Source organism: Ixodes scapularis, unplaced genomic scaffold (assembly GCF_016920785.2).
Source record: "Ixodes scapularis isolate PalLabHiFi unplaced genomic scaffold, ASM1692078v2 ptg003156l_1__unscaffolded, whole genome shotgun sequence".
Lineage (NCBI taxonomy): Eukaryota > Metazoa > Arthropoda > Arachnida > Ixodida > Ixodidae > Ixodes > Ixodes scapularis.
The window spans coordinates 24,488-50,116 of NW_024610301.1; the positions used below are offsets into that span (position 1 = coordinate 24,488).

The window sequence follows — 25,629 nt, forward strand, 5'->3', positions numbered from 1 at the left end:
TTAGCTCGGTCTCGGTGGACCCCAGGGGCCCAAGTTTCGACGGCGAGTTTCCCAACTGAATGTTCTAGTAACATTGCAGACCTGTAAGTGACAATGATCCCATTTGCTATGGTTTATCCTCTTCATCTTTCATACCATTATGTCTGCAAACACTGGCGGTAGAGATACCTTGGGGTGCGAGTAAAATGGCGTTGTGAACACACTGGTCACGCGAAGAGTCAACAACACATAAAGAAGTGGTTGATTTAAAATCCTTACTCAAGAAAACCAACTCCCTCTACCGATACTGCGTTTGTCAGTGTGCATTTCGCCCAGGGAGTTAAACACGAAAGCCGTGTCATCCGACACTGCTTGTTTGTCTATTTCATAGTCTTGTTGCCAGCTTAGGTCCCTCTAGAAAAACAAATATGCATTCAGTGTGCTCTACGTCGTGTGCGCCAGATGGGTTGGTGAGCTCCGACAAACAGGTAATCTATCCAGTGTACTCTTTTGCTTGTTTTCGTTGGTTGCTGTTTGTTGCACTAGTGGAACGGCTGCTGTTTTGTTGCACTAGTGGAACAATTGTTTATTGCCCTAGTGAAATGAGGCTATACTACTTTTGGTGCAAAACCCCAGTGCAGATGATGATTAGATGCGCTCAGTAGCGGCTCCGGGAGTCAACGAGCTTGCGCTCTTTTCACTAGACAGCAAAAAGCGACTTTCTGTGCACGCTGCTCCAGAGTAAAAGAGTCATACTCTCGTTCACAGAGTCCTGAGATGGTGCGCAAAGAGTGAAAGGAGCGCGGCATTACGTTTTTCCGGATCGCTGACAAGTAGCACAAGAAAGACGGGACACAGAAGAAGCAGAACGCAAAACGAGCGCTAACTTGCAACTAAAAGGTTTACTGAAAAATTCTGCCGAGCAAACATATCTAGTGCACACACACGTGGCACAATGCCATAGCTATCTTGATGAATAACAACAACACAGCCCATTCGGAAAAAAATAAACAACAACAAAGTTATCTTCGTGATTCAAGGTGGCAATAGAAACAATTGTCGTGATCCATGTATGTGCACTAAATACAGCGTCATGATGTAACAGGAAGGGCGCAAAATGAGCATTAAAAAGACCAGAACAAGGAAACTGCCTGTACTCTACGCAACCAAAACAGAAAAAAGCCTAATCCCTCTTGATAAAATCACACTCTTTCCATTAAATGAACAAATGCGGCGGCTACACAACACAATTTGCGGCTCGAAATTCGTTTTCTTTCCGCTCGAAAACTGGACGGTTTGAGTCGCACTCACCCTCTTCTCCATGGTCACGTGCCGATTTCTATGGTTGAGACACAATCACCAAAGATAATCAAAGTCGTGGGTAATCGAAGGCACACACCCAATGCTAAATATAGACAAAAAATATGATGCCCATTTTTCGTGGCTTGTAAAAAGCTGCAACTATGTTGAATGAAAAAAAAAAAGTTGCGAAACCATGTGATTTTTGGTAACTTTCTCTATATTTCTTCTTCCCCAGTCCAGTTTCGGTTTCAAGCAGTTGCATTTTTTTACTTTATAAAAAATATATGTGACGCTGTCGCAAAATATTGATAGGGTAGTCTTCCGACACCATAATGTATTGCCTGGCAAAAAATAAAAGCAATTTTTGGGGGGTGTCACTGTCCCTTTCAGAACTTAAAAGCCATAATACTGTACTCAAGAAACATCACAAAAAAATTGAAGTCATGCCTTATGTACAGAGCGCGACACTGTTAGCGCGAACAAGCGATCGCCGGTTTTTCGAGTGTTTCTCTTTGAAACCAAAGGATGTCATCCAAGTTATTATTGGTATGGAAAGAGCTCATTAACTTCTATAATGTAAGCGATAACATTTCGTGCTCGCTAATACTATTTAGGAATAAAATGCGAAAATGCGCCGACGTCGTGTTCGCGCTAACAGTGTCGCGATGTGTACATAAAATATTGCACAGCTTGAAAAGATTAGCAGCCAAATTCTGTGTGGTTGTCATCATTACGACCCTTTGCAAGTTCTCCAATATCTGCAATGCTCGGGACCAAAGGTTAAGTTGCTGGTTTGTGGTAAGAGGCATGGTAATCAGTGCGGCCTCACTTATCAGTGGTTATGGATCACACCTGCCAATGCACTGCAAAGCTTATGGATGTTCACCTGCATTGAACGGTGTGTAAGTGGCAAGGCGTAGGAAAGGAAGTGGAAAGGGAGATGCTAGAAGCGGCTCCGATACATGACTGACCAAGACTCGTGTATTCGCATCGCATCTGTTCTTTTGATAGAAAATAGTATTTTATTTTATTTTAAAATAGTATGATTTTATTGGTAGGAATTAGGCTTTCTTCTTTTTTTTGGTTGCATAGAGTGCAAGGTTTCCTTATTGCGATTTGTTTTTAATGCACTTTTTGTGCCCTTCCTGTTGTCACGACGCTGTTTACTGTGTAGTGCACATACATGAATCACGACAACCTTGTTTCTATTGCCGTCTTCAATAATGAGATAACCATTATTTTTTCGTTATGCTTCATATTTTTTGTTGGGCGTATTTGCGCACCTTGTGTTGCACTGCCAGTGCTCGTGATGTAAACTTGCTTTCGTGCTTGCCTGCTCGCAAGTGCAATGTGCCTGAAATAAATGGATGGATTTCTAAAGTTGTGTGCAGGGAGTTTTGTTGTCGGGTCTGCTGCATATATAGTCGACCATGCTGATCATCTGAGAATGTCTTGCCTCGTATATTTTCCCTACTGGTTTCACAAAAATTAGGCATTCCATGATTTGACTGCACATGGCCCAGTGGAGGTCATGCAGCCAGAAGTGTCAGTATTCTGTAGTGGAAATTTGGGTTGATGGAACCTCGCAAGTGGTTAACATCACCAAGTTTGGAAAAGAGGGCAAACTGAGATGAGAGTGCTTATTTTTGTAGCTGCTGGAAACAGAAACGTCAATGGCAATGTGCCCAACATGTAGTGCATCTTTTTGCGGCTGCATTTTGAAACCCTGTTGCTGAAGCAAAGTTCACGCTGGCTGACCTCGGTTTCCCTTTATGTCTAGACTACCTATTCACCAATGCCAGGTGCCAGTTGGGCCAGCTTTTTGTAGTCGCAAAGGAAGATGGAGGTCAGGCAGGCAAAGCCAGCCCTCGCACCGGGGGGCTATGTTGCACGTTTTGGACTCCCAGGAGACTAGGGAGAAGGAAGTGACGTCAACAATGCTCGCTGGATGTTGATTGGTGTAGTCGCTGATGACAGTATCTGCAGAAGTTGCCAAGACACGTTCATTCACACCTACGTCACTTCCTTCTCCCTAGTCTTCTGGGAGTCCAAAACGTGCAACATAGCCCCCCTGTGTCGAGCACAGGCTCCAAGTCACTCGGGCAAAACTATCCGAGGCTTGCGGACATGTGTGAATACAATCCTTTGAAGATATTCTGAGGTAAGCATAGCTAGGACAAATCTGACACCTGCTGTCTGCAGCATGCGTACGCATAACAGTGGGCATGTGGGCATATCACATTGCAGAGGCTAATTGGTAAGCACAGCGAGGACGACCCTTGACATCAACCAATTCGTTCACACACGTGCCCAGTCGTCGCTGCAGGTGAGGACGATGACAGTAGATGGCCAGTCGGCTTGTGGAATATTTTCTCACTGCCCGCTTCCTTCGCTAAATTTGTAACAATCGCTACGTCACTTCGCGTCACTCCACTGTGGGTGTACGAGTGCGTGCACGCTGCCCGCGGACATGCTCCAGCCCCTCGAGTGATCGCGCAAAAAAAAAAAGCACTGGTCGAAGCAGCTGCGTTCACGCTTTAGTACCGTTTCCAGTGGAGCACAAAAAAGCTGACATCGGGTATAGATCAATTTCGCCGCAGGGTTACAGGCTTGACAATGCACTTCTCCATTTCGACTAGCTGCGGGGAGCGCGATTGATTCTCGAAGAGGCGTGACAGTGTATATGCAAAGCACAATTCAGACGTGCACTCGCGGTCCAGATCACCGCTTGTGCTCCGTTGGCGTCTCATACGTACCTGGCGCGATTCCTGTTGAGGCCAGCAACGGGCGAATGATGTTACACCCGTGAATAATGCAGCCAAGCGGCGAGTTGGGCATCGCTGTAGGGCAGACTACACAACACCGCAGCGGCGCGTCGTTCGAATGAAATAAAACATTAGCTACACTGGACGTTTTAGCGAAAGCCAAACGAGCTGGGTTTATTTCCAGGCCGTAAATGACTTCGGAACGCTGGCAGCGGTCACGGGTCCTTAGGCCTAAACACACCCTTCCGCCCTGGAGTACGCGAACGTTACGGCAGAAAGCATAAAACGGCCGTAGCGTAGCTGCCCAGTCAGCATTGAGACCTGTGCGCGTATGTTATCCAGTTTCACAGTAACGATACCTTCCAATATCTAGGACTGCACCAATGCACTTTTTCGACTGGGGCGTGGAGTACTCCAAAACAAAACGGCAGGGCGTCTGCTCGCGTCGGCGGTAGCGGGGGGGAGGGGGCCTGCACGCAGCTTAGAACAGCCCGTAGCGCGCGCGTACCACGTGACTGCGCCAGCCAATCGCGGTATTCTTCCCTCCTCCCTTTCCTCCTCTCCCTCCTTCTTTTCTCTCTCGCGGGGCTTTGCCGTGGGGGGTCTCACAATACGCTGCCGGGCCTTTCGTTCGTTTCATCCATGTCACACTGCGGTCAAATGCTCAAATCCGTATATAACCACGTTCCATACCACACATTCTCTTTCTGGCATGGATGAAAACGAACGAAAGGCTCGGCATGCTGCGGCTCACCGTCTACGCAGACAAGCACCCACCAGAGCTTCGTCCCAATCAACATCATTCACCACGTTGAGATGCACTTGTTTTTTTTTTTCCCCTAAATGAGAACGAGAGCACGTGCTCACGTGCTCGTGACCCGACGGCGGACGGACATACGGACATGGTTAGCCCCTAAGGAGCTCTGCCCCTAAAATTGTGACATCTGTTTTTTTGTGGCTTCTAAAAAGCAGCAATTACATTGATTGAAAAAAAAAAAAAAAAGGGCTGCACAGCCATATGATTTTTCGTATCTCTCTCCTCCTCTATATTTCTTCTTCCTTCCAGTCCGGTTTCGGTTTCGAGCAGTTGCATTTTTTTACTTCATTAAAAATATATGTGACACTAGCAAAATATAGATTGGGTAGTCTCCTAATACCATAATGGATTGCCTGGCAAAATATAATAAAGCATTTTTTGGGTAGGTGTCAGTGTCCCTCTAAGCAACTGTGCAATGGATGGCAAGAACTTTAAGTTGGCATATGCTACTGTTTAAAGTAATTTTTATAATTCGCAAAACACAGACATTCTTTTCTCTTAGTTTGGCTCAAGAACAAAGGTAGGATAGTAAATTTTTGGCATGTGCAGTTCAATCAATCTATACTGTGCAACAGAGAAAACAACAATATTCATAGGCACAGCCCTGGGAGTAATGGAAAGATCCAATTGCAGATCTGGAGCAATTCAAAAGCACTTTGTGCTCACACTTTTAGAGCATTAAAAGGTCACTTCCACTTGTATGCACAAGCAAATAATAAAAAAAATTTATTCCGAAACTGCTTCAAATCTAGTATTGAAATTCATTCTTATTGCATGGCTAGAACTGCATATGCACAACTGAGCCACAAGAGGATGAAAATAATATTTTTGTTATGTTTTTATTAGCACATGTTCCTAGTTTTAGTTGGGTTTTCTGGTGTTTAATCCTGTTCCTGGTCATGCGCACCTGCCATTGTTTGATGGCAGGCTTGTAGTTGAATTAAAAAAGAAAAGTGTATGCTAATCTTTTGTGAGTTATGCTCTCATTTCTGAGCAGCATCTGCCATGAGACATGCATACCGTCACAGAAAACAGACAGTCCAAGCTGACTGCAGCATCTCTTTAAGCATTGCAAGAAACATCAGTATACTGCATCAAACTATCCACTCCAGGACCAGTTTACTGATCTCTGTGACTACCTTAACCAATGGGTAAAAGAGCCATGAGAGGGATTTTTAGGTGAAGTGACCGGCTCCACGGGAAGAAAGTACCTAGCATTCTAGCCAATTCCACTCACCAAATGTAAGCCTCACTCGTTGCTTTCTTTGATTTTTGCTTAAGAAAAAATGTCAGTCTTAATATAGTATCAAAAATGCAAACTTTTTCGTCTTCTGAAACTCATATTTTTGGATTGAATGCAGTAGAATTGCATTAATTTAAGCTCGGTTAATTCGACTTATAGTTTAATTCGACCCTGTTCAAAGGTCCTGACAAAAGCCCATACATTTCTCTAAAAAAAAAACTTATTTTAATCTTACAAGCACGATTGGCCATGCGTAATGTACAAAAACAGGCCTTTATTTTTTTCCAAATTATGCGGTGGACAAGTTATAAGCACAATTGGCAGTGACCATCAGCAAAAAAAAACATTCTTATATTTTAAAGCGCGTGCCGAATTGCGAAGAGATAGAAAAAGAGAGCACACGTTGAGACAGAGGACATGGCCAGGTCTCCACACAAATGGCAACACCACTGCGGAGCAGCGAGCACCGATTGCCTGTTTACGAGAGAGGGCCGCTGATGACGTGAATGCGTGCAACGATGACATGTGCCTCATAGCCACTGGAAAGGTACAGGTTGTTTGTTGGCTACCAGTCACGCTGTTGCCACACCGCTTACGCGACGGACATACACGGCCGCTGCCGCTGCCTTGCGGTGGTGTGCGGCGGCTCATTATAAAAATGTTAGCTCACATTACCTAAAGCGCCAGATATGGAAAATCTTGCAGGCATCTTTTAATTAGACTTTTGGATCATTCAACCGAATTTTGCATGTTTCATCATGTTTGAATTAACAGAAGTCAACTTTATAGTCTAAAGTACCTGCCTGCAAAGTTTCAATGCCCAATTCGATGTCTAAGTACAAGAAAAACGCTAACTATGATGCCTCTGCAGCGCTTGAATCGCGGTTTCGAAGCAAAAAGTAGTTGAACCTTCGGTTTCCGCAGCCGCTTGTCGGATCGCAGCCATATTGAGCTTGTTGCAAAGCTGGTTGTCTTCTTCTTCCCCACTCTACTCTTGGTTGTGACATTCGCGAGGAATGTCCGCACTCCACGGGTTATCCAGGCTCCGATAGCAATAGCTCATTGGCCGGTACACATCAGAGCGTACACGCCAGATCTCGCACTTCTGCTACTGGCCGAGATGCGCCACTCCGCTCTTTTTCTCTTTTCGGTTCGCACGCTGATGAAACCGTCGTCTGCTTTGTGTTGCTGGCTGTCGGCTCGTCTGCTTTATTTCTTCAGTGATCGAGTGCACGCTTTCAGTTTCTGTTTGCGGGCTTGGATTGAACATCAATCATTGCCTTGTTTGGTTCTGAGTTCTCGAGATGTGGGCCGATGCTCGGTTGAAAGCGAGCACGCAGCAAGCTTCCGGAAGGAAGAAACATGCCTGGAACAAGACGCCAAAGGAGTCTCTTGCAATGCCGCCACTGCGATCGGCATTGCCAGAATCGTTAGATCTGCCGGGAATATCGGCCGGGTCGCCTGCCGAAGACGTCGCGGGTCCAAGCTGTACCATGGGCGTTTTCTCGAGCTCTGAATGCAAGGTGCAAGTCGACTCCGCATACTACTCCGCAACTGAGAAGGCGCAACATGCCCAACAAGAGGAGCAATGCAAGCATGCTGTGTCAGAAAAGTCGGCAACCCAGTGCAAGTTTGGCCTTCTCGGCATCAACGCAAGAGGCCAGACAAAGGATGCTGGGAGACAGTTTATTGTTGTGAATATGGAACTACTGAACGACCTCTTCGCCAGACGAAGTGTGGAACCTGCGGTGTGGCAACACTGACAATCACCAAGGCTACGTACAGGAGTATGGCTTAGCAGTCAAACTTCTGCTTGGCTGCACCATATGCGAGTTCGAGAAAAACCAGTTCTCCTCGACAAGAGTGTCCGGAATTAGGCATTCGAAGTGAACACGTGGGCCATGAAGGGAATTCGGTCGATCGGCAAAGGAGTTAGTTACAGCTGTGGGGGACTTCTGTGCGTGCATGAACTTGTTCCACCGTAGCCTGCACAACAAGAGCTTCAGGGACACTCGAAAACTTCTGTGCAAGCTTGCGAAAATTCAGCAAGTGCGAGTGAAGCTGCCAGTGCGGCAGTTGTGAAGAAGCTGTACGCAGACTTCTCGAACCCTGTTGCCAACATTGACGTCGTCTTTGACGGATCCTGGATGACCAGGGCCAGTTTTCTCGAAGCAATGGTAAAGCCATTTTGGTAAACCACGGTGCCTAGGAAGGAAAAAGTACCTAGGTACTGTAATAAACGGCTGGACATAGAACAACAATAATTATTTTTGATTGGGCAGTAAGATGCGCCATCTGTCGTGAAACAAGCCAGTCATTTTGTTTATCCTTTTTTTCTTTTTTTTTTCTCTGGTTGTTATCGATCTAGTATGGTGTTTTAACTCAAAATATAGTAGTGTTGTACTTGAAGACCAATTTATTTGCTTCAGATGGTACGAAGAAATTTTAGCTACTATGCTAGAGTTTTCCGACGAATATTCGAAAATGTAAGAAACATCTCCTTCAATATGTCTCGCCATAAACAACGCATAACTTTCCCGTGTGCCTTCCAGTCTGGCAACGCCGGTGCTGTAGTCTCGTTTTTGTTCCTTGCGACGCACGTTTCTGCGATTCCTGCTGATCTCAACTGTTTGCCCCCTTTTCCTTTTGCTCGACCGATCCACCGGTGACGAGGAGCAAAGCTTCTCGTCCCCGTTGAATTGCTAGCCACCGAGGATATGTAGAAACCTCGATGCTGTCGGCATACTGTCGGCGCACTGCAAACAAAAAAACAGTACAATGTCCCAGCTGTTCACCCGGAACGAAGACTTTATCGAGCATTACCCCCTTTATTTGCAAAGTAATCGCTGCTCACGAGTTCGCGTGCATAGGGTAACAAATTAAACGCGTTAGTATAGATATATACCAACACTCGTTCGCAAAATATTTTTTTACTCACCATAAAAACACTTGCAAGGCTTATGTACCGTCATATGTCTTGGATCCCGGAATGCTGAGAGTGATGCGTTCGCCGAATGCTGCCGTCGGTCAGTTTAGTAGTCCCTCTGAACTACCGCTTTGCTTGACGCGCTAATAGGTTGATGGTGCATCATTAATGTAACAGCCGGATCGAAATGAATGTTCAGCAGAACCAAGAAGAACTATTAGCCCTGATTAAGCGACGTCGCAGCCATTTTGCTTGTAGGTCCTGCACCTCCCTCGGCGCCCCTGCTCTCCCAGTCACGTGACCTAGAATTCCCTCTTCTAGGGACAATAGTTAACTTTAACCCACGGTTCGCGTTCGAGAAAACGGGCCCAGAGGATGCATTTCCCACATTGCCGTGGGCTGCATTGTAGAACTGTATTTGAGCCTAGATTTCAAACTTTTCCCACGGTTGTGCCCTGGCACCGGGCCCGGAGGAAGAGGGGCACGGCGACTGGTAAGCAGCCCATGAGTGTGAAAAGAATATGGACTGTAATGCTGGTTGCATGGAGGTTGAAGCTGCATTGACCATGTTTAATTAAAAGCTCCCTGACTAAGAATGGACTGCGCTACACCACCGTTCCCTCAGATGGCGACAGTCAGACCTTTCATGCGTTGACAGAGGCAGAAGTGTATGGCTTCAACAAAGTTAAGAAAAGGACTGTGTCAATCATGTCCGAAAGTAGATGGGGGCCGCTTTGTGAAACATTGTGGACAAGAAGAAAGCTCAAAACGAAGCACTCGGTGGAAGGGGCAAGCTGACTCGGGATAAGATCAAAAAGATCCAGAACTACTATGGCTATGCTCTCAGGAGCAACAGGAACAATGTTCCGGGGATGAAGAGGGCAGTGGAGGCCGCCCTCCTACACACAATGTCCAGACCATGGCAAGTGCTCCAACAGAGTCGAGCCCTGGTGCAGGTTCGACAGAGCCTTGTCAAACAGTGAGCCTCCTCCACTGCACAACAGCCCACTTCCGGATTGTGCTCGAGCTGCACTTGAGCCCGTGTTTGCGAGGCTCGGCAATGAAGATCTGCTGGCAGAATGCAGCGAGGGCAAGACCAAGAACGGCAGTGAGAGCCTACATTCGGTCATCTCGCTGCAGACGTCCAAGAATGCGAATGTCCAGCAGCCTTATCCAGCAGCCAGCTCTACAGTTCTGTTGAAAATAGATCAAACTGGTCGAGTACCAGCGAAGCAGTGTTGAGCAGCACAATGGCAAGCTTGCACACGAGATCGGGGCCTGCGCTCGTGGACGGCGAGCATGGAGCTCGTTCACTTTTTTTCTACTACCATTTCTTTTTTCGCATCGAACGCACGTCGGAATTAAAGCTCTTCAGTTTTGTGAAGCTGCCGCTGTTCCTGAGTCTTCATATTAACAATTTGGTGCCGAAACCCGGGAGTCAAGGTTCGGGACATCACACGACAAGACTCAGCAGCGCAGTGGATCCCCATGGAAAGGCTGAAGACTAAAAGAACGACCCGACGCACGCAAAACACAAGACTCATCAACGAGGCAAGTGCTCTCTTAAAAAATCAAGATTCAACGATTAGCCAGATTACCACCGTGGCCGAAAGATTGCGCGCCAATAACGATGAGCTCAGGAGGTTGAACGAAGAGTTTGAGGGACACATACCAGATGGTTCGTTCGAAACCGACTTTCAGGCAGTCGTCCAATACGAAGATGAAGCGACTGCCACCATCAGTGCCCTCCAATGCAGAAAAGATCTCCTAGATCAGATATCGTCTCGAGGGACCCCTAGGGAACCTAGTCGTCACCCGAACGACACCCAAGGCAGCAGACAAGCTGGAACTAGGTTGCCGAAGCTCACCATTACGCCATTCAAAAGTGAAATATCAAAGTGGTCAGCGTTCTGGGAACAGTTCGATGAAACAATTCACAAGAACGCCAGTCTGTCCACCAGTGAAAAGTTTGGCTACCTTCGAATGTACTCGGGCGGAGAAGCGGAAGCAGCTGTGGCTGGATTACCAAGGACAGAGACTTGCTACGCGGATGCAATTGAGATCCTCAATCGCCGTTTTGGAGACAAGAAACGATTGGAGCAGGAATATTTCTCCAGTCTGAGGCTGATTTCACCTGTCAAGTCAGCCAACGATACCTCAGCTCTACGAACGATGTTCGACCAGGTGCAAATCAATATAAGAGGCCTCCAGACATTGGGTGTAAATAAGTCAAGTTTTTCGTCGATGCTCTGCGATATTTTGATGCGAGCTCTTCCACGTGACATCGTCGTGAACTACCACAGAACCGCTCATTTGTCTGCGGCAACTGCCATGCCTGGCCCAAGCAGCCAGCCTGACTGCTCAGAACTGGATCGACTACTTGATTTTCTAGCTATCGAAGTCGAAAGTCGGGAGAAAAGCGAGTTTAAGATCCCAGAAACGAAGAACACAAAGACCACAAGATATGAGGACAACATAGCTCGACGTGAATCGTCTAGACCGACCTCATCGGTGCTCTACAACAGACCCTCACCACATAAAACGAGATGCTGTTTCTGCAACGAAACAAGCCATAGTTGTGCAGACTGTTCTTCCTCTCTTCCCCTGGACCAGAAGAAACAGCGTTTGACAAAAGAGATGAGATGCTTCAGATGCACTCAAAGTGGCCATCGAACAAGAAACTGCAGACGAAAGATCAGCTGTGCCACATGCGGTAGAAGACACGCTAAGTTCATGTGTGACCCGACGCGGATCAAAGCTAAAGAAGGTAAATCGGACACACAAAACAGCGTGACGGTTTGTACTACATCAATTCACCGAGAATTCAGAGAGTCCGGAGCGGTACTTCTGCAAACCTTCCGGGCATGGGCTGTCAGCGGTACCTCATGTAGGTATGTTAGAGGTGTTATCGACAGAGGCAGCCAACAGACGTTTGTCACCGAGGATCTGTCAAGACACCTTCAGCTTAAGTGCGTTGGCTACACCAAGATGGCACTCAACACGTTTGCTTGTGCTTCAACTCAACAGTGCAAGAAGCGTCGTGTAGTGGAGCTTGAACTTAGAAGCCAATTCAACATGGACGGATGCAAGATCGAAGCGATCGAAATTTCAGTGATATGTTAAGACATAGCTACCTTAACGACGGATTCAGTCTTCGTAGCTGACATGGAGAAAAATGGAAAGTTTATTGCCGATCGCCTCATGTTTCCAGCGGTTGTCGCACAAACAGGCATCAGTATTTTGATTGGCTCTGACCAAATGTGGGGCTTTATGACTGGCGAAGTCACTCGGAGTAAGACCTGCAGCACCCTTGTTGCATTAAACACCAAGCTTGGTTGGACCTTTCAAGGACGGACATCCATCCTGAAGTCACAAAAAAACCCACTCGAACTTGGTCGTCTGTATCCTGCAGATCACCGGTACAGAACAGGTTGAAGGCGCTCTCCGATCATTCTGGGAGTTAGAAAGCCTGGGAATCACAGATTCACAAGACCAGATGTCCGAAAAAAGCCAAGTGATGCGCCATTTCGAGCAGAACATTCGCCGGTCTGGCACACAGTACGAAGTGGCACTACCGTGGAAGGACAATATAGGTGTCCTTAAGGACAACAGGCAAGTAGCGATGACGAGACTGAGGAAACTAGTAGGTCGACTCTACAGAACTGACTCTCTAGTACTTCATTACGACGAAGCAATCAGAGAGTATCTGATAGCGGGTCACGCTGAAGTGGTACCGAACGAGACAACTGGTGAAGAAGGCAGACTATTTTACATGCCACATCGCGAAGTCATCAGAGAAAATGCGCTGACGACACGACTTCGAGTTGTTTTCGATGCATCCTCACACGCAGCTGGGTGCAAGTCTCTAAATGAATGTTTAGAGAAAGGAGACAACCTGTATCAAGACCTTCTTGGAATATTGCTGCGATTTCGGGTGAGCCGCTTCGCCATAACCTCCGACATCCAGAAGGCATTTCTGCAAATATCTGTAGCAGAAAAGGACAGAGATGCATTGCGTTTTCTCTGGTTTCAAGATCTACCATCTTCGACCTTTAAAGATGAAGAGGTACAGACATCGAGGATGAAGAGGGTTCCTTTTGGTGCAACCTGTGGTCCATTTCTTCTTACGGCTACGATATTCCAACACCTAAAAAATCTGCCGACTGAAAAGGAGGAAGTGGCTAACGTACTTCGTAACTCCTTCTACGTGGACGACTTGGTTACTGGCACAGCTACCGAGGAGGAAGCCATCAAGTTGTACCATGACACCAAATCTATTATGCAGAACGCAGGAATGACTCTCCGAAAGTGGACGACGAATTCACAAGCGCTGAGAGATGTGCTACTTCAAGAAGAGGCAAATCCAGAAAACACTACGCCTATCCTTGAACAAAGAACAATGAAGGTTCTGGGAATTGTCTGGGATCCAGAGAAGGATGTCTTGAAGTTTGCGTTGTCAATTTTACAAAAATTCCTAGAGCTGCATGATGGCACTAAGCGATTTGTTCTACAAGCAGCGTCTAGGATTTTCGATCCCCTGGGAGTCTTGTCGCCCTTCACAATCCGTGTGAAGACACTGTTTCAGAAACTATGGGCGAGAGGAATCACTTGGGACAGTGCTCTACCCGAGGATCTGAACAACGAATGGCACGAATGGTGTGGTGACCTGCCAAAGATGGATGCACTCGTCATCCCTAGATTCGTATTCCAAGCAGGACAGGGCAAGGACACCCGGATTCATATTTTCTGCGACGCAAGCCCAACTGCCTATGGAGCTACAGTGTATGTAACAACGAAGTCCTCGCCACCTGAACAACCTACACTTTTATTGGCAAAAGCACGGGTTGCTCCAATCAAGAAACAAACTCTTCCTCGCCTGGAACTTATGGGAGCCGTCATCGCATCGAGACTCCACAAATATCTTGAGAAGACCATCCCATGCATTACGTATGACTATACGTTGTGGACGGATTCTCTCATCACACTGGCATGGATAAAGAGCGACCCCAGCAAGTGGAAGACTTTCGTGTCCAACCGAGTTGCAGAAATACGAAGGGACACCGATCCTTCTCATTGGAGGTACTGTCCGGGAAGTGACAATCCAGCGGATTTGTTTACCCGTGGCATCACAAGTTCTCGTCTGGTGTCGAGTGATTTATGGTGGTCAGGACCAAAATGGTTGACTGAACACGAAAATGAATGGCCTGATTTGAGGTCGAGTAACGAAGCGGAGACTGACTTGTTGAGAGAAGAGAGAAAAGCAGTTCATGTGATATTGCAAACAACACCACCCGAACCGCTGTTGGATCTGACAAGGTACAGCAAACTTCATCGGGCTTTAAGAGTGACGGCGTGGTGCCTTCGATTTCTGAGGAACTGCCGAAATGGCAAACCGTCAAATGGACCACTGAGTGCCGAGGAAACCACTGTGGCCGAACTATACTGGATCAACAACGTTCAGAACAGTACTTACTCAGACGAGATAAAATGTCTCTCGAAGAAAGAAAATGTTCACAAACAATCGTCTCTAGCAGAGATGAGTCCATTTTTGGATAAAGACAATATCATACGGGTTGGAGGCCGGCTTCAGATGCTGCCAGCATCGGACAATGTGAAACACCCAATCATATTACCGAGTGAGCACTATTTTACAACCCTGGTCGTACAGAACGCCCACTGCAAGGTACTTCACGGAGGTGCACGAGACACGTTGGCGCAACTCCGAGAATGATTTTGGATTATAGGAGGGAGAAGATTGGTGAAGAAAGTGATCTTCAGCTGCTGTTCATGCAAGAGGTTCCGCCTCACGGCTGACACTGCCCCAACGGCTCCACTTCCCCTTGACCGACTGAAGCAAGGCGCGCCCTTTGATGTTGTAGGCGTAGATTTTGCAGGTCCTTTGTATGTCAAGGCAGCAAGCGGCAGTGTGAAGTCCTACATTGCACTTTTCACTTGTGCAGTGTCTCGCGCCGTTCATCTCGAGCTTGTTTCTGTAATGTCTACAGAAGCTTTTCTAATGGCCTTTCGACGTTTCACGGCACGGAGAGGGTTGCCAACAACGATCTATTCTGACAACGCACCAACATTCAAGAAGGCATCAAAGGACCTATATGCGTTGTTTAGAGCGATGCAAGAAGAAGATTTTACGTCTCATCTTGCCAAGAACCGAGTAACACGGAAGTTCATTGTTCCCAGTGCCCCATGGTGGGGAGGCTGGTGGGAGAGGCTCGTGCGAACGGTAAAGACCACCCTACGGAAAGTGCTAGGGAGGGCATGCCTAACCTCTGAAGAATTATCCACTGTTTTGGCCGAGGTTGAAGGAATAGTCAACTCCCGACCTCTAACAATGGACAGCACAGACGCCACGGAGCCCAGGCCGATAACCCCAGGAGATGTATTGCTTGGGAAAAGATTGGCGTGCTTGCCCGACCCAACAACGGAGACGGAGCACCAATCCAAAAGAACAGACCTACTCAAGAGGATCAAGTACCGACGGTGCTTAACGGACAACTTTTGGAAACGCTGGCAGCACGAATACTTGTTGCAGCTTCGATCAGAGCACCATATGCAACCAGCTTTTGCGTCAACCCTAAGTGTAGACGACGTTGTTCTCGTGCACGATAGTAATGCACCGAGACAATTGTGGCAAATGGGAAGAGTGCTGAAGACCCACAGAGGAAGAGACGGTAACATACGGTCCTGTCAGGTAAAACTGCAAAATGGATTGATTACCGACCGACCAGTTCAACGCCTTTATCCCCTGGAGGTCAGCGCGTGACTCATTTCGCGGTCGGGATTGTGTTGAAAATAGATCAAACTGGTCGAATACCAGCGAAGCAGTGTTGAGCAGCACAATGGCAAGCTTGCACACGAGATCGGGGCCTGCGCTCGTGGACGGCGAGTGTGGAGCTCGTTCACTTTTTTTCTACTACCATTTCTTTTTTCGCATCGAACGCACGTCGGAATTAAAGTTCTTCAGTTTTGTGAAGCTGCCGCTGCTCCTGGGTCTTCATATCAACAGTTCACTTTGTTCTGAATTAAGCGCTTTATAGCGCTTAATTCAGAACAAAGTGAACTGTAGAGCCATGGTATTTTTGTATGGCTGAATGCACTCAAACTAATTTTATTAGGGATAATGTGCATTTTATAAATAGGGTACTTGACATGATTGCTTAGTTGATCAAATAAACTTTTTTTACAAAATATAAATAGCATAGGTCTGCTTGAGGGTCTTGAGCTAAAAATCCATATTACTTACATAAAAAAGAAAGACTTAATAGAAAGGACTTTAAAGCTCTGTAAAAAAACTACGTAATTAGGCTTTATTATTTTCTACGTAACTCGAAAAATAATTGATGTCTTGAATTTAACTGCAAATTTGGAAAGAGGGTGGAAAAAACACATAGACACTGTAATTATCATTACAATCCGTGCATAAATAAAAAATTCAGTTTTAGGATTAACGTCTGGCTTTAACACGACTTTTCCAAAAAAATAACTTTGTATGCCGATTCCTTCCCAGTGTACACAAACTGGGTTGATTCCACTTACATTTCAGGGCTCTTCACCCTTTTCTTGTGCCCGGAATAATCCTTTAATATTAATCGAAGCGAGGACGGACTTAATGCAGTCATTCCCCTGCAATGCTAGGTACCTTTGGCTTCTTGTCCCCATACAGCCTGTCATGTGATCAGAAAATCGCTCTTTGGGCTATTTTAGCCGCAAAAACTTAGATACCTTCAGAGATAAGCAAACTACCCTAGGACTGTTTCGGTGTTGTCATAGAAAGCCTCGAGTGGTAAAAGAATCATAGCTCACCTTCGGGGAGGCAGCTTGACGACGTCATTCGAGGTGGATTCCTGGGAGCGTGCTTTTCCGTCAAGTCTGGTCCCTTTCCCACTAAAGGCCTATATAAAACAAATGATGTGAAATGCCAATTGAAGTGTACACAAAAGATAAGACTGCTCAGGAGTTTGAACCTTGCTGATCAAACACTTACCGTAAAGTTCCGAAAGAATGCCCGCCGAAAATGAAGAGGTAAAGGGTGAAAAACATGGGGTGGGCTATCTTTGGGGATGCCACAGGAAAACTTTATCAAAATTTGATTAAGACATAAAACCTTAATCAAAAATTAAGATTTTATGTCATTGGAACAAATACTGCAGATTGCGGACGCAGCAGATTCGCATTTCACGTTGCAACATACATGCGGTAACTCGCTATGAACTCGCTTGTCAGACGTGCCGGTACAGCAAATCGCACAGTCGATGCGATTCCCATCGGACATCACGTGACATCCGACGGAAATCGGGAGGTGTGCGACGTATCAGAATTTTTATGTTACAGATATTTAGCCAGAAAAACGGAATGGACGATCTCTCGGGGGCAGGCGTTCTCTAGGAACTTTACGGTATTGTGTTACTGGACAAACTATTCAACTTGAATGTAAAAAATGGGGAGTGCTGCAGTCGTACGATTCCCTCCCCCGCAAGGTCAAGTCAAAATGTGCAACCAGCATTTGCATCATTAGTAAACATTTTCCTAAAAGCAAATAGGATAATGAATGAGGATAAGAAGAACTCCGAGTTCGGTACTGTCCTTTCTTCTCCCTCGTCGGCATTTCTATTCACGCTGTCTTCACTATTAACACCCACCAGTTCGACCAACTTTTCATTCTATGGAGTGCAAGAAGCAGGCAGGACAAGTGCTAACCAGCAACTGATGTTCTAAAGCTAGTTAGCACCAGCCCTGTGTGCTTCTGCTCATTCTCATTTTTTGCACAATTTGTGTTTCGTAATGTTCACCAAAAAAAGCCATCAAATCACCTCGATAAAAATGTTTAAGATGTTTAAACCCATTGATCTTTTTTATTTTGTAGCACAAACAAGAAAGAGCAAACAGTAAAAATAAGAAAGAAAAACTCCAGGGAACTTTCAAATCCCACTAAGTCACTCAGGATTCTGTAATTGATTTAATTCTTGAAAGGACCTAATTTTTGTGCATTATATGATTTGAATGATATTGCGAACAATAGATCTCACAAATATATTTCCCCAAGGTAAGGAAATGTATAGCATACCACTCTCAGACACAAAATTTGATAACCACGAAATATTCCCAAAAAGCTCCAATTAGCAAGATTTGCAAGACACATATTGACTCCACAAAAATAAAGTTGTTTAGAGAATATTTTTAGTACTACTACTACTGATTTGACTGATTCACTGAAACAAATCTTGCAATGACTCACCACGAATCCTGCAGCCTCGGCGTCGTAGGCAGACAGGTCCATCTAGACCAAAGCAAAACGTGTGCTGAGACAAGTCTAGCACAGGACTGCCTGAAAGAAAGACCGCTGCACGGACGTGATACCACATACCTCGGCCTCCTTCTCTTGCTTCTTGGGTGCGGAGTGGTGCTCAGGTTCCTTGTAGCCCACGGGCGGGGCAAATTCAACCTGCGAACAAAGAAAAATATACTACTAGCACAAACACATCTTCTTCACACACAATTGTCCGAGAACTGAAAGAAGGGACCTCTCCTTATGCCGAGCAGTTGTGGTCGGCATAATCGCGGGTCTCATTCGTCCTCCCGGAGTTGCCAGACTTCTGGAGTGCCCAAAACTCCTTGGAATTAACCAGACTCGGAAGACTTCGAATTATTGCACACCTTTTCCCGCAGACTCGTAAGTATGACTGTCAGGACCACACCCGTGCTTCGAATTAGTATGCAAAAATCTGGGTGAAGTGACCACACTATCGAGAGTTGACTTTCGATGAAGGCGTTGGGACAGAATGCCCAGGTGCATGAGCCAGCGAACGGAGCAAATGAAATTCAACGCTCGTGAAGCCAAAATCAAGGGTGCGTTCATTATGTGCCGGACAGCGAAATTGAAAACTTTTATAACCTAATCAAAATCTAGGCATCACCAAATGTCAGACTTCAAAATCAGGTGCAAGTTTCATTCTAGAAAGACAAAAGGCACTTACATTCATGTCACATTCGATAATGGACACCGCCTTTCCTGGACGGGTTTCAAGGACACACAACTCGTAGATCTAAAGAAAAAAGCAAGAAAAACAAAAAATATAAAAGTATGGAAATTTTATTAATTTTTTTACCGTAAAATTTTTTAAGGACACCCTCTCCTGAGAGATTGCCCATCCCGTTTTTCTGGTTAAATATTCGTAATATAAATATTCCGAAACATTGCCCACTCCCCAATTTCCTTCAGACATCATGCGATGTTCGACGGGAATCACATCAACCGGGCAATCTGCAGTGCCGGTACTTGTGACAAGCGAGTTTGCAGCGGGTTCCTGCGTTTTCGTCTGCGATCTGCGTGCTCAATATCGATTCTTGTGCCGTGCGAGTTTGTAGCAAGTTCTCATTTTCTGTCCGTGAACTGCGCGAGTGATATTGGTTCCAGTGGCACGCAAGCGGTTTCCACGTGTTGATCGCACCGTGAAACGCACATATCTGTTGCATCCATGGTCCGCAGTATCCTTCCCCATGACACAGGAGTTTGTAGCGAATGCCGTTGTGTTTACAGCGTTGTGATACCGCAATCTGCAATATTAGTTCCCGTGTCACGTGGCTTGTATCGGGTGCCCGCGTTTATCATAACGTTTTATAAAGTTATGCTGTCTTATCCCCAAAGACAGCCCACCTCATGTTTTGCAACATTTATCTCTTCATTTTGGGTGGGTGCCCTTACAAGATTTTACGGTAATGAGAATTACGAAAATACCTTGTTATTGTACTCGATGGCAATGCTGTCGCCCGTTGAAAGGCAGGCAAAGTTTCGCAGTGCGTTCTCGAGCCTGAAGTTGGGACAAAGGCTCAGAAAAATGGAAATGATAAAAGAATGAGAGCGCAGGTGAGCCTGCATTAATAGAACGCAGCTAAAACCTAATAACAAAGTTTCAACACTGGCCCCACGTTGAACCCCAGTGGTTAAATCCCTTGCTGCTGGTCCTGGAGGGTGACAAAATAGACTGATTCAACAAGGTATAGTAATTTCTTGCCAGTCGTCACTGAAAGCTTCAAATCATTGTCCACTCCCCCCCCCCCCCTGCCCATAATTTGTAACCAATATATTTTTTCACTTTTTTATAAGAGTGGTTGGACCTCCTGATAGACTGCCTTCTATATTGTTGTACTAAACCTACGACAAACTATCGAACATGGCTGAACAAACAAACTCAAAAGGTTAAGGACAAAGATAACCATAACAAGTCAGGGACACTATTTTTAATATGTTCCTCTGTTTCTATTCGTAAATATCCACAATCTAAAGTTACAGATGCCAAAAAAAAGAAGTGCAAGATTCTGAGAACAACAGACACAATCACCGAGCAGCCAGCTGTTACAGCAAGGAGGTACTAAAACCTAAACGGGACAGTAAAATGTGATGAAAATCAGTCAAGCACAAAAAGTGTCCACCTTGCATAATGTTCGGGGCTGTGGTGTTTTGCTCAGGTAGAGGCTTTTACTCCTTGTCCCATTGCATTTTTTCCCCGCCTTTGAAACAAGCGTCACTAGAAAGGATACACAGCCTTGGGGTTGGTGATGTCGAGGAAATCAACCGAGAGAGGTTGAAACTTGGAGAAGGTTGCAACTGGGAGTGTGGCACTCTCAACTTGGACAAGATCCCCTTCGTCGAGCAGTAAATTTCTCTGCATCTGTGAAGCACGCAAAACGTGGCAAGTTCACAACCCGACCTACACAGATGCCTGCTCCAGCATAGCCACCGGAAGGGTGTTATGCAGAGTGCTGGATTCCCTCATAACTATGGCAAACACAAGTGAACTGTACAATCTTCAAGGCCTTCAATAACATGAAGGCAGGAATCTTCTGGAGGTGACATGACGCCACCAGAGCTGAAGCCAGGGGAGACTTCAGGTTTGGAGGGACATGCCCTCAACGATGACCAAGAACGAACAAAACCGAAAGGCGCTATGGACGGAAAGGTGAGCTGATTTGGTGCCAACAATTTTTTTTGGCTGCCCTCGGGGGCGTTTTTGCCAACCGCGACCTCTACTTCCGGCTTCTATTGGAATTTACTCGTCTGGCTGGCTTGATCCGGTATGACGCTTCCTTTTCTTCCTACCCTCATGTTCAATAATCAAGTGTCTACAAGCTTTGTAAAGTGGCTAACAGAAAAACTGAGCCAGTGAAGTAAGTTCTCTGTCTCGATCATACCGCATACGGATTACCCTGGACAGTATTAGCTGAAACAGCCCTCCTTACTTCTTTGGCTTACCTCTCAGTTTTTAAAGAACCTTTGGTGTAAACATGTGTTGGAATGCACAGCTTAGGCCTCAATCTTTGAATTTTTCACAATTTGAGAAAATACAGAGCCCGTGGGAACTGTAAGAGTAGTAAGAGTGCAGATCTAGCTCATATTGTCTGGGGGTGTACATCTTGAGTACATACTTAGCTGTAATACCAGGAATTCAATCATATCAGCAAAAAATAACAGCACTTAACAAATTTTCCCTTGACAAAGATTATGTCAATGTAATCTCTGAGCCATACTAAGGGTCAAAGAGCATTAGCATAATGGCTGCATAGTGTCTCACATTTTAAATACTCTGCAAACTCTGAATAAATACGCAAGAATGATCCCCACTCACCCAGTATGGCAAGTACACTTTTCCCTCGTCTGCAACAAACTCCAAGACTCCGCAGTGTGTTTCCCTGTTGGACTTTTTGTTTGTGAGCTTGAAGAGCATTGGGTAGACAATGTTGAGCCGTGCTAGAAAAATAACACAAAAGCCGGACATTCAGATGCCCAATGCAGTACAGATTTGTACGTACCGAGTATCCCCAGCTATCTTTTTCAAAAGCAAATGATGTGTTGCAAGGACGTCCTCCTACCAGCCACACGCTGCTCGAGTACTTGCGTTTATTTTGTTTTGAACATCCTTCTAGGTGACTTCCCATCAAACTGGCTCCAACAAAATTACAACTGGTAACTTTGTTGTAGTCTAAGCAACAACATATTCTGCTCGACATTCAAGCATATGTCAAGGGTAGCTTTACCATGCAGCCTACACTGCACGATGGCAAAAGTTCATAGTTAAAATTGTGAGTCAAAGTTGGAGTTCGATTACCTTACTCACACAATCAGTTTTGGAGTGAAACAGTTTGGCAAGCCATGAACACAAAAACCCCAAAGGAATGAATAGAGACATTATGAATCGGGACTTACTTAAATGGTCGAGTGCAGATGGGGGCATTATAACTGAAATACAAGAAGAGTAATTTGCAGCGCAAGTGTCGAGTTACGACGTTGGCAGTCTCAATGACCGACACATTGCACGAGCCAAAAGCCATGCTAAGCTCACTTTTGCCGCCTCGTTCAACGTCTTGTCTCTCGTTTCCGGGAAGCATGGAGACGGAGTAGGACCTGTACTGGGTATTGAAGGGCCGTGTGAGGTGCTCGTGGAACATGTTGAACGGGAACTGAAAGGAGAACACAAATGTGGGTTTTGTGCTTTAGATAAATACCGATAAAACTCGATAAGCAACTTCCGAGCCTGTTTCATCAAAATCAGAGAAGACTGAAGAGCCCCGAATTGGAGCTGTCCTTATGGGAAAAAAACCCAAGCTTCGCGGGAAGAAAATTTTTACTTATGGAGTTATTCTGAGTCAACCCTGAACACGGCCCCTGTGAACTGTTGGCTAGGCTGCTTCTTCGGGAACAACATACCTAGTTTTTTTTTACTCTTAATGGTACCGAAACAATTGGCAAGTGTTTGGGTCACGCACATGTTTACTGGAGGTTAGGGAAGGCTCATGTCCTATTTGCACCAACATGAACCCCAGACAAACACCAACCTTGTGTCCAGCACTGGATATTGATGCCGAAAAACACAGAATATAAAAAAAAATAATAATAAATTCCGAAAAAAAAAAAAAAAAAAAAAAAAAAAAAAAAACAGCTTTAAAATTGGAAGAAAAACTAACTCAGAAAACACGGAACCCTACTTACAGCAATTCTGGGAACATTCATTCAATGTGATTCAAAGGGCAAGCAATGCTTTGGATACAAAGCACTATATTCTACTTTAGACGTGTGTAGTGGTATCGGCGAGGGACGCACAGACGTCACATCCTCTCCAAACAGAGCTAAGAGTTTATGGGCAACTTTCCCGACCTATAGGGGGTGCAGTGGCACCTGTCAAAATAAGCCCCTCTATATTGAAACTAGCACCTTGCCCTTTTCTCTTGAGAATCTCTCGCTCTTTCATACTCTACGTGAGTCTCTCCCTCTTTCATTTCGACGCTAGCGCCACCTAGGCTGCACTTCTGCCAAGAGCTGCGACAGGTGACTGCTCGCCAACCCTCCCTAGATCAGTGTTTTTTGCGCGATTTCGACTCACAGCTTTCGTGCTTTTGCTAAGATATGAGTTACTGGTGTCTTTATCGTCTGGGCTACAGGGGGTATGTGTTTTAATTGCATCACGTCTGGAGCAGGCACGCAAGCTTTTCCGAGGCTTCGGCTGTGCGTCTGCTCAGATCATTCGGTTCGATATCAGATGCAATATCTTCCGTTTTATAAACATTCACACAATAAAACTGAACTGTTAGACAGATTGCCCCAATCTCCTCTTCAGCAGACAGGGGGCCAATAAGATAAGCACGAAATAGCACACGTCTGTGTTATGGAATGCGAAGCCGCCATCTTACGATGTGAACGGAGCGAAGTTTTTGTATCCGCCTTTACATGCCGAAGTGAGAAATGCGAACGAGCGTTTTGTAAAACACGTGCAAGCGATTTAGTCACATTACATCATAGCGGCAGTTCGATGTCGTTTCTAAAAGCAAAACACGCAACGTACGCTCTACGGATAAAAAAAAGCTTCGATGGGCGGCCAGCAACGTAGTATGTATGCACGCGGCCGGAGAATGTGAGGCTGCGACACGGGAGGGCACAAAAGGCGGACGGAAGTGGCAAACCGAAACTGAACAGATGGTCGGTCAATCAGAGGTAGTGGCAAGGGGAACTTTGAAGAGGAGGCAGATTTTTCTCGAGGGTGAGAGTGTGTCAGAGGATCAATCAGTGGCGCTACTTTCAGTATAGAGGGGCTTTATGACAAAATGGCTGCCATCTGAATGATCCTCGTAGAATGGAAGTACAAGGCTGGGACTGCGACGCATAAGTTATTCTGGTTTTTTATATATACGAGATAGAGCCTTAATTATTTTTTTTTTCCTGTCAGGAAAGTGTAAGCAAGCACCTCTATTGTGAAGCCGATCGTCTAGGAACTAGGGAGCGCGATTCTCAAACCGTGGTGCCACCATCGCTGGAAGTTGCGAATTTCTCGGATGTCTCCTCTTGAAGCTCCGCATCTTGACAAGACATCCAGTACGTCACAAAACCCGCTTTTGGTGAAGCGAAGGAACATGTGTAACATGATCATAACATTGTGATATACATGCTATTCAATGCTAAACAACTTTACTAAAAAAAAAAAAAATGTCTGCGAGTGCGTTTTTTTGCGGAGCACCGCGGTAGTCAATCACGGCGAACAAGAAAAAAAATTCAGCGAATGACGAAGCTCAGAATACGGTTAGATCTAAAAGATGCGATATGCGCAGGGACAATGAGCGTGATGTTTCGCTTGCTCCTTGTGTTCTGCAGGACAGTGCACTCGCAAACGTGTTTTAGAGTGATAGCTCTCGCCTTGACACATTCATCGGCGACGTTCTCATAGCGTACAGGAATGGGACAATAATGATGTCATGTTTGTAATAATCTTTACTGGCTCAGTAGAGCCGCGGTACAGCTGAAAGACAGCAGCCTGTACCACGGATGCGTTCCGCGGGACAGCATATGCAAACAAATACACGGATCTTCACAGTCCAGTATCAGTTACAAAGTTAGTGTTCAGTATGTTCAAAAGTAGGAAAACGAAACGTTATCACGCCTGCACGGCACTTCCACGCGAACTGAATAAAGGATGGTTTGAAACTCTAATAAAGGTTGCAACGTTCCCGTCAAACAGGATCGACGTTGTCGCAGCGTCAAGTTCCTCGTTCAGTCGCTCCGTACGAATGTATAAAGAACGTACGTTCGCGGCACTGTGTGTGAGCTAACTTCCCTAGAAATAGGCAATAAAAGCAAACACTTACCATTTTGAGAACGATCTAAATATTGCAATATCATTCATTCACGCACAAATTTATCCACGGAGCGAGTGGACACAGTGTTGCTGAAACGATATCTTGTTTTCACCAAAACCAACTAAAACTAACAAAAATGGCTTTCTTAAAGAATTTATTTGTGTTGAATACGGTTTTAGTTACCTATTTATACCAATATAAAATGTAATTTATAAAAAGCTTTTATGCTAACTTTTAAAGATGTGTAAACTAGAGTAGCAAAATCAGAACCGAAACTACTCAAACTATGCGCTCAATCGCTTTTTTTTTTAAATCTAGAGTGGGAATAAACCAACTGCTTCTTCTTGCACAAAATATGCACGAGACGTGACCTATTTTGTGCGACGTGAGGCTATGCCAACGTTGGGCTATGCGGACAGCAAGTTCGTCTGTTTCTTTCGCAGGGGTTGCGGTGACGTCAGGA

The 25,629-nt window shown here is 45.5% G+C and overlaps 1 protein-coding gene across 1 annotated transcript in view; it reads right to left on the reverse strand.

The window, feature by feature from the left end:
• The window catches only part of LOC121834690 (ubiquitin recognition factor in ER-associated degradation protein 1-like), a 45,078-nt gene extending 19,817 nt beyond the window's left edge, over window positions 1-25,261 (reverse strand). The window contains exons 1-10 of the mRNA XM_042288418.1: window positions 25,176-25,261; window positions 22,385-22,502; window positions 22,249-22,281; window positions 21,671-21,792; window positions 20,586-20,716; window positions 19,783-19,855; window positions 19,022-19,090; window positions 18,412-18,489; window positions 18,283-18,324; window positions 16,851-16,939 (exon numbers count right to left, since the gene is read on the reverse strand). Coding sequence (XP_042144352.1) covers window positions 16,851-16,939; window positions 18,283-18,324; window positions 18,412-18,489; window positions 19,022-19,090; window positions 19,783-19,855; window positions 20,586-20,716; window positions 21,671-21,792; window positions 22,249-22,281; window positions 22,385-22,502; window positions 25,176-25,178 — 758 coding nt within the window. The 5' untranslated portion in view covers window positions 25,179-25,261. The remainder of the gene's footprint in view (window positions 1-16,850; window positions 16,940-18,282; window positions 18,325-18,411; window positions 18,490-19,021; window positions 19,091-19,782; window positions 19,856-20,585; window positions 20,717-21,670; window positions 21,793-22,248; window positions 22,282-22,384; window positions 22,503-25,175) is intronic.
• Window positions 25,262-25,629: the final 368 nt, after the last annotated feature.